This window comes from Sycon ciliatum, chromosome 6 (assembly GCF_964019385.1).
Source record: "Sycon ciliatum chromosome 6, ocSycCili1.1, whole genome shotgun sequence".
In the NCBI taxonomy this organism is placed as follows: Eukaryota; Metazoa; Porifera; class Calcarea; order Leucosolenida; family Sycettidae; genus Sycon; species Sycon ciliatum.
The window spans coordinates 15,000,501-15,010,242 of record NC_088648.1 but is presented as its reverse complement, the minus strand read 5'-3'; the positions used below and the strand labels follow the sequence as shown (position 1 = coordinate 15,010,242).

The 9,742-nt window shown below is 47.9% G+C and overlaps 1 protein-coding gene and 1 pseudogene across 1 annotated transcript in view; one reads left to right on the top strand and one right to left on the bottom strand.

The window, feature by feature from the left end:
- Positions 1-1,619: 1,619 nt before the first annotated feature.
- On the bottom strand, positions 1,620-1,849 carry LOC135820369 (U2 spliceosomal RNA; annotated as a pseudogene).
- A 4,096-nt stretch (positions 1,850-5,945) lies between these two features.
- LOC135819455 (uncharacterized) overlaps positions 5,946-9,742 on the top strand; it is a 7,415-nt gene continuing 3,618 nt past the window's right edge. The window contains exons 1-2 of the mRNA XM_065332669.1: positions 5,946-6,597; positions 9,532-9,661. Of these exons, the coding sequence (XP_065188741.1) occupies positions 6,520-6,597; positions 9,532-9,661 (208 nt within the window). The 5' untranslated portion in view covers positions 5,946-6,519. The remainder of the gene's footprint in view (positions 6,598-9,531; positions 9,662-9,742) is intronic.

Sequence of the window (9,742 nt, the reverse complement as noted above, 5' to 3'; positions counted from 1 at the left end):
GTCCGAAAGTTCATTTCAAAACAGAGGGAAAGTGCGATGTTTGATTTTCCGCAGTGCGCGGACTACAGCTGAATGATGTAATGAAGGCAGCGCGCCGCGCATCTGGCCCATAGAAAAGAGATCACATGCAGTTGCATACTCTTGTTTATGGACTCTTGGTCGCACCTTTTTACACTAAAATTCAAGGGTAAAAAAGGGGTGCGACTTACAATCGAGTGTGACTTACTACTGAAGTCAATATATCAAATCAATATTGCTCAAACCTGAAAATGGGGGTGCGACTTATAATCGAGTGCGACTTATAATCGGGGAAATACGGTACAACCGTGTAGAACTCGGCACTTTAACCTTAAGCGCGACTAACCCAGGTAGTACCCGGCCCGGGAGCGCACTCCCTATCGTACCCGTTCCACTCTTAGTAAGTCTCTTACCAAGGTAAAGTGTTGGTGTTGTCTTTCCACATGCTGGGACTCGCTGCCGAAACGAATGACACTAGAATTGAGGTGAACATGAACTGCTGAGGGAACATATGCTGGTTTGTATTCGTGGGTCCCCATGGTGCATGGGCCACGCGTACTCATCCGGCGGATATGTGTGAATAATAATAATAATGTACACGTACAGTCCTCCTAAATAAAATCCGAACAGGTGATCTAACTACCGTGCTGCTCAATGAAATCCAGTCCCTCAAATACGTGCCGGGCATTGCGCAGCTCCAGACCTGCGAACACTGGTCTGCGAAATGGTGCAAGGCGCAAGCTTGAGTGCCGCGGCTGGATTTCATTGAGCAGGACTGTTGAATTGCAGTGCCGGCAGCGACTGGGCAGCCCCAGACCTGCAAACACTGGGCTGTCCTAGTGGAGAGCACTAACCTCACGGTTCATGAGACCGGATTCAGGGGTGTCACAGGGCAGTGGGGAGTGGTGCGGCCGGGGTGTCGGGGGGGGGGGGGGGTTGTACTGTACAAACCGTGGACACCCCTGTGATTTCACTACAAGTTGATCAGCACTAGCTGTACATGATTGTCAATATGACTGTACACGCTGTATGCACCCCGGGGCCGGTGTACTCCGCTTCAAAGTGCTCAAGTGCTGCTGGAGCGCTCACTACTTTTTAATGTACAGTGCTGCTCAATGAAACCCGATCGTGGGAGAGCGGCTTGCGCCCGGCACCATTTCACAGTCCAGTGTTTACATGTCCAGGGCTACCCAACACTAGGCACCGGCGGATTCTGCTCGAAAAGGTGGCAGATTCTGCTCGAAAAGCAGTGAAATTGGCAGAACCATACAAACCTTATGGCGGGCAATTCCTCAGTCGAATTCTGCTCCATTTCTTTATCCACATACCAAACATGTATGAAACTTACCAGAAAAGGTACCGAATTCTGCCAATTTTTCTGCCGGCATTATCCGCCGGTGCCTACCCCCAACACCTGGCGGGTGCTTGCCTCACTCGACTCAATTTCATTGCAATGAGCAGCACTGTACGATACTGTGTGCATATCATGGACTTTGCTATTCCCCCCACCCAACACCCAACGGCTGCACTGAAAAGTGTTTTTTAAGTTCTTGGACTCTCATTTGAACTCCTTCTTTGCCGGTTATGTATGACCCTGGGAAGGAAAATGAACCACACCTGGAAGAATTGCAATACCAGGGTGATCCGTGGAGAGGGTGAAGCAAGCTTCGAGCCACTCTACAAGGAGCAAAAATTCGAGCCGCTCCCCAAAAACTAAATACATTAAAATGATTTCATCGAATATCGACATAGTGTCGACTACCAGCGATCAAACTGATAAGAACAGTTACTACACTAAGTCTTGATCTTAGCCAAAAGGCCGAGAAGCGATGCTGCGCCACCTCCAGATGGGTTTCCTTTTTGTATTTTCCCATGATTCAGTGCTTCAGTTTACAAATAGATGACCCGTCCCAGTTTTCCACCTTTCTTACTCGGCTAGAATGCCGAGAAATACATCTTGATGGTATATACGAACATAATTACATGTACCCGAAGTCAGTCATTCCATGGTGGTGAGTTTCCATTATAGTTATCTAACACCATTTCTTACTGGAAATTTGCACAGGACAATATTTCAGGCCTCCGATAGAGGTCATGTGTACCATGTCCATATGGCAGTGAGTGTTGTACACAATGTATGGTCATGAAAATTAGGCATAATTTAGGGAGGGTTCGCTCTGCGTAATCAAGAGCTACAGTGCTGGCAACTGAAATCCGACTCCTTGGGCGGCGCGGCGCGCCGCCAAGGGGGTCGGATTTCAGTTGCCAGCACTGTAGCACATGAAAACCAGAGACGCGGCAGTGATTCTGGTGATGGCGGGGCATTGCCATGGCTCTGCCGACCTGAGGTCTCGGCATCACGGCCAAACGCACTCACTTCCTTGAATTCTGCTCCATTTCTTTATCCACATACCAAGCACGCATGGGAAACATACCAGAAAAAGTGCCAGATTCTGCCAATTGCTCTGTTGGCAGTATCCGCCAGGGGGGGGGGGGGGGGGGGGGGTACACTTACAGAATACTAGTAGATCATAATTGTATGACATGCTCGCACATGTACATTTTCCTGTACTTGTCTAAACTTGAAGAGCATTTTTTCCAGTTGTTCAAGTCCGTCAGCGGAAAACGGGGGGGGGGGGGCACATAGTCTCACCCCCAACCCCTTGCTACAATCATGCCTGTGCAAGTATCGCTTACATGTACATGTACATGTTGAGAGTTGTCCACTATGTTATGACACAATTGATCATATATATACCGGTGCTTGGTAAGTTACTACAGTAAAACCTGTCAAGGCGACCACTCGGATAAGGCGACCACCTGTCCAAGAAGACCACTGATACCAGGATCAAGGAATGCTATTTCCAGTCGAATGACCCTGGATAAGGAGACCACCTGGTAACAGAGACCACATTTTGAAGGTCCCTTGAGCGGTCGTCTTAGACAGGTTTCACTGGCTTGGGGTAGGATCGACCAGTACAAAATTAAAATTAGTCTTCGGTAAGGTTGGTTGCCCGCCACACTGGAGCTCGCGTTTGTTCCCTCTTCTGGTACTGGACTTACACTTGGGTCACTCACGACTGCCATCCAGAGCATACGAGAAGTGTATCGAACCTTTGACAGTAGCTTTAAAACCGTGTGACTTTTTTTTTTATCTTTCCTAACATTGACTGCACGCTGGGGGAAAGGAACCTGCCAATCGCGAGCACCTGTCCCAGATTCAAGCCCCGCCACCACGCACCACTAACCCATCTCCCCGATGCCTCTAACCTCACTGCTTCCCTCTCTGTATGTCTCTGTCTGTCTCTCTCTCTCACTCTCTCTCTCTCTCCCTCTCCCTCCCTCCATCCCTCCCTCCCTCCCTCCCTCCCTCACTCCCTCCCTCCCTCCCTCCCTCCCTCCCTCCCTCCCTCCCTCTCTCTCTCTCTCTCTCTCTCTCTCTCTCTCTCTCTCTCTCTCTCTCTCTCTCTCTCTCTCTCTCTCTCTCTCTCTCTCTCTCTCTCTCTCTCTCTCTCCCCCCCCCCTCGCTCGCTCTCTCCCGCTTTGAAATTCGCTTCCATAGAACTGGGCACCATTGCCCGTCTGGCCTTGCGAAGTAAAAACAAAGTAAGCCGTAGTAATAACAACAACGACAACAAGCCAGGTCAGAGGGTCTGGATTCTTTTAGATGTAGCCGAGCTGCGCAGCACTCAGCAGGCAGGGAATCATTCTCTGAGAAGCTGCCATTGTTTCGGAACCTGGGTTTGTACCGGGTACTAGTAGTAGTGCAGTGTAGTAGTAGTAGTAGTAGTACTTCTATGAACAGAGCTTTACAAGACATGTTTTACTGTTCATGTCACGTATCAGTACTCAACCACCGGGTCATTGGTTAGAAGACACAAAAGGGCGCAGAAGAACAATCTGATGGACATGACCTATTCCTATTGACAGCGACATTCACGTGCGCACTGCGCACGCACACATATACAGCACATACAATCATACACACACACACACCACCACACACACACACACACACACACACACACACACACACACACACACACACACACACACACACACACACACACACACACACACACACACACACACACACACACACACACACACACACACACACACACACACACACACACACACACACACACACACACACACACACACACACACACACACACACACACACACACACACACACACACACACACACACACACACACACACACACACACACACACACACACACACACACACACACACACACACACACACACACACACACACACACACACACACACACACACACACACACACACACACACACACACACACACACACACACACACACACACACACACACACACACACACACACACACACACACACACACACACACACACACACACACACACACACACACACACACACACACACACACACACACACACACACACACATATACATAATACAGCACATACAATCATACACACACACGCATTCATACACAGACACACGCACACATATACAGCACATACAATCATACACACACACACACACACACACACACACACACACATACACACACACACACACACACACACACACACACACACACACACACACACACACATACACACACACACACACACACACACACACACACACACACACACACACACACACACACACACACACACACACACACACATACACATATACATAATACAGCACATACAATCATACACACACACGCATTCATACACAGACACACGCACGCACACGACGGCCACACCAAGATACAGTCAACCACTCATTATGTCAACCACTCACTATTGTATTCGGAGGTAGAAACTTGAACCTGCTGGATGACATGCACCCTACAGTGACAACCTAGGCCGACCTCAACTCTCCAGAAAGTAACTGCAGTCGGCTAATGATGGTGGACATTCTAGGATTGTAGAATTGTAAGTGTTAGGTAAAGGTGGGATCATTTCCAAGTCCACCCAGAGTATGGGGATGTTAGGGGTCGTCGGCCGTTGAGCGGTTCAATAGCCATCTTTCCAAGATTCCTTTTAAATCTCTCCCCCCTCTCCCGGGGAGACCCACGCCAGTGACCAGTTTTTGGCAGTGAGCAAGTACAAAGTACAAAGTACAGGAGTAGAATTGTACTTACTTGAAGTACACGTATGCTGTACATACATGCGTAGAGTGTGCAGACTTAAAGAAAAAGAGAGAAAGAAAAGAGAGAACAGCCTTATAATTATTAGCCTAAATCTACATTCACGACCATGGCCGCTGCCCGATTCCAAAAGTTGGAGGACAATGTCGAAGTATCCGCTCCATGCAATAGCAATAATTAAACATTGCCTAGATGTGTGACATTGCCTCATCTCCAAGCCGCCGATCATACACCATTCTTGCTGTCGACGGCTCACGCGAACGGCCAACAAAAGGTAGTCGCCGCCTCGACTTCTCGCGACGCAGAGCAAATCATTGAGCGGCATTTTTAAAGCATTCCAGCGTGGTGCAGCTCACGAAGCGGTCTACATGGTCTACCATCACGGTCGCTCGTTTCCGCCAGCCACTGAACCAAGCCAGTGTGTATATCTAGACCATACTGCACTGTACTGGCCAGTACAATCATGTTGTTGGTCAGTACATAATTATTATATACACGACATCACCCTGGTGAGCGTAACGTCGTTGGCCCGCTCTTCACTACCCTACACGGCATATCGGTCAGTACAGGCGACCGCTGCTTTCGTCGGCTTAGCGATGGGGTCGCGAGAATATAGCGTGCGTGCAGAACACTGATCGTGCTTCTCAGTCTAGAGCTTACCACGGACACATTCACCCCACCGATATAGGGTCAAGGAAGTAAGTTCGTATCACGTTGACCTTATATCTCATCTCGGCTCGGGAACGCCCATGATGTGGGTTCATCCATGGCAACGCGATACTGGGACTGGGACACGTGGAGCTTACATCAACCTGAGCCACCTAGCATACCGTTGCTGTCCAACTTCGAGTGTTGGCCTGCGTCCGCTTTGACCATCGAGCCAACGAGTGGAGCAAAGCTTCACTTGGCCCTTGTGCCAGTCGTGGAATCGATGCACCTAGGCTATCCAATATAAGGCAAATATCATCCAGTAATTCCAGGTTAGATCGCTCGAAGTCGACACTGAACCAGGAATCCGAGTTAGGACTTTTAAAAGTTTCGTTGTAAAGGCAACAGTTATTAACCTGGGGGCAGTGCTCGATCCCATCGACGATAGCCATAGGCTGCAGTGTTTGGTTTCCAGTCCACCAGGTAGCCTGAACTGTGTAGTCTGCTCCTGACTAGATCCCGTACTGGCCTTACCAACCACTTCCCTGCCCTGCGTGATCGTGTTTCGCACCGTTGGTTTAGCTTGGCGAGCACCGCCAGCAACGTCAGTGGAAATTTTCACTTTCCAGGAGGTAGAACTTACTAGAAGGAGTACACTAGTAGTGGCAGTGACGATGATGAAGAGTTTGGCCACGGTTCTGGCGGTGGCTCTACTGGCTGTGCAGTGTGTGTCGGCGCTGAAAGAGAAACCGGTAGGTAATCGTGCAACCTCGTTGCACTATCTGCATGTAGCGTTTGCACGAATTGGACGATACGAATGCTAGCCTACGAGTGCTTCTTTTGTACCATTCGTGTCACATTGCATAATGCCCGGATCGTGTACTAGTAAATGTCATAATGCTAGAATGTAGTGTGGAAGTGTGGCGATCGATCGGAGAAGGGAAGGTGACCGCGCGATGATGGTCAGGTGTGTACAAGGCGAGCGAAAGGTCGATACACATCACTTACTGCCACTGTGAGAAGGGTGGTGGGCTGGAGATCGCTACGCTATGCCATGCCTGCTAGCGTCTTGATGCAAAGTCTCAGAGAATTATACTCCAAGAAGAGGTTGAGGTGACTTCGACGACACTTGAGGAGTTGTGTGTTGCTCCCTCTGCGGGAACGTGCGCTTTTCCTGCCGATCTGATTGCTGAAGTCCCACTTGACTGACTCACAACTGCCATCCAGAGCACACACAATTCCTCAGAGAATTATGTGAGCACTAAATCTTGCTAATGGATGCTAGTAACACAGGCACACATCATTACTAGTGAAGAAAGGAAAAGGACAAATGTTACGAGTTATGAAAAACTGTCCACCAACGTAACCAGATCTTATACGGTCAGCGAGTCAGATCTGGTTACGTTGGTGGACAATTTGTCATAACTCGTAACATTTTGTCCTTTTCCTTTCTTCATCATAATTATAATTGGCTCACCATCCGAATCATTACTAGTGCTCGCCAATCGGAGAAACGGAAGCGAAAGAAGAAGAAATAGCTACACCAAAGAAGGAACGGAAAGTAGCAGGCGGAGAAATAGACCGAGGAGTGCTTTGCCATAACCAAAGCCGATGGTAGGTGAAGCTATCTTGCGTCATGTGGGCAATATGGCACGGTCGTGGAAACGACAACGTATCTCTCACGTACATGTGTACGTATCGTGGATCGAGGTGAGCTTCTACCCGGTATCCTGGCTCTTTCTGGTTCTACCTGACTACACACTGGAATGTGATATGTCACCAGTTTGGTGCTAAGTAAGTCAGTAGTACAATGTGCAACAACATGCACAAGTAGCAACAATAACATGTGTGAACTATAACAAGGTTTATCTAATACTGGTACATGTACTGTACTAGTATTATAATTATATAATCCAATACTAGTACAGCACTAGTATTGGATAAACCTTGTTATAGTACACACGTGTTGTAACATGTATGTACTGTACTGTAGTGTCGGATTATATAATACTGTAAATCAACTAATTTTCACTGGCGATTAAATTTCGCTGATTTCACCGCTGTGTACCAACCGGCCAAAGTAAATCCCCGGCCAAAGTTTGTCATAGAGGCAAATGATGCATGGATGCATGTGAGAGCACCAACTCGTACTGATCGATTTCTTTTTTGAAAACCCTAATCGGCCAAAGTTTAATGACGGCCAAAAGTTTCATTTCGAGATCGGCCAAAGTTTCTCACCGGCCAAAATTTGTTTTGATTTACAGTAGACTAATACCAAGTACACTGTAGCTACATGTACCTGTATGTACAATCCATCTGCGGACAGAACTGTTTCGTCCTTTGTGGACTCATCAGCACAGCACAGAGAAAATGAGGCCGAACCTGATAGCAATGAAAAATTATTATCCAAAGCCAGATTTATTTTAACTAGGCCCGAAAGTAACTTGCCAGAGTGCTCAAACTGACAAGTCAGTGACTTCTGCATAACGCAAACAGCAAAGGCACAACCCCACACGAGAGTGCTCTACTGCTACAAGAGCAGGAGCGAAATACTCAATATGTAAGTACAATCATGTCCAATTCACAAACAGCAACAGTGAAACGAGTTCTTCCTTGCCGTTGCTCAGAGTTTCGTGTCTAAAAAAAACACTCATCTTACAACTCAGAACGGTGTACCATCATGTACATGTATTTATATCGCGTCCTCGCACATCAACTCTATGGCTGATACGCGATGACCAAGTAACGTTAGTTGTTGGAGGATGAGCAGCTCAATGAAGGAATGAGCACAAACCTGTGTTTAGCGGCCATTGTAGTAAGTGACCGGAGCTGCAGCACAAGGCTGGAAACCGGCCATATCACTATCGGGCTTATAACGAGACCTGTTGAGAACGACGACCACCTACACCGTACACGTAATGTGCCTTTAGAGTCCAGTTTCCGGTTGCTCTTAGCAACGACTGCGGCTTTGATCGTCCCATGTTCCATCTACCGGTGTATTCTGTGTCCCCCTTTCCTCTGTTTTGTTTTCCATAATAGTCATTGGTGCATCTAGCACACTATGCATGAATCCGAGACCTCAGGTCGCCGAGTACACTAGGTCTCACCACCCTTTTACTCTTCAATTCAAATCAGATTGGAGCCCATGGGCACTTGTACAAAAGGTAATGCTAGGTTCGACCATGACAATCGATACAACATGACTGTATGCCGGCAGCGCTCATGCCCACACGCGTCCACGAACTTACGTTCTTTGCACAAACCGTAGTACATGAGCCTATTCGCAAGAAAGTTGTGACGATAGTGCAGCGTCTGGTGCTTTTTGAGGCTTCGAGTTGGAGCATTGCAGCTTGCCCAAACATACTAGTACTTGAAATCAGCTCGGCCTGTCATCCCGATGTCTGCTGATATCAGGCCTACTTGTAATAGTAACAAGATCGCCACGACTGCTCCATAGCTGTCCTAAATTGTTTTGTAGTACAGGATATGGATGTGCCTACTCGTACTCACGGAATCCTATCCTGTTTTTCCCCTTTGTTAATTTTTTTTAATGAAAGTGCACATGCCTACATAGAGAAGAGAACAACAACAACAGCAAGAGAACATAGGGACAACGAACGGCGTGTAGGTGCTATAAAACTTAAACGCTGTGCTGCATCTGGGGCTGTGTGTGTGTGTGGTTACAGGAGGATGCCGCTCCTCTGCGGCGCAGCAGGCGCAATGTTCTCAACTTTGGTCTCATGACGAAATGCAGTACGGACCGAAATCCACTGGATTATAACCAGTACGGATGTCACTGTGGCAAGGGAGGATCGGGTGAGTACAATATGGCCTACAGTTGCACTTGTAGCTCTGAGTCATCTCTCTTGTCCGACTCTTCTCTCTCCTGGCTTTTTC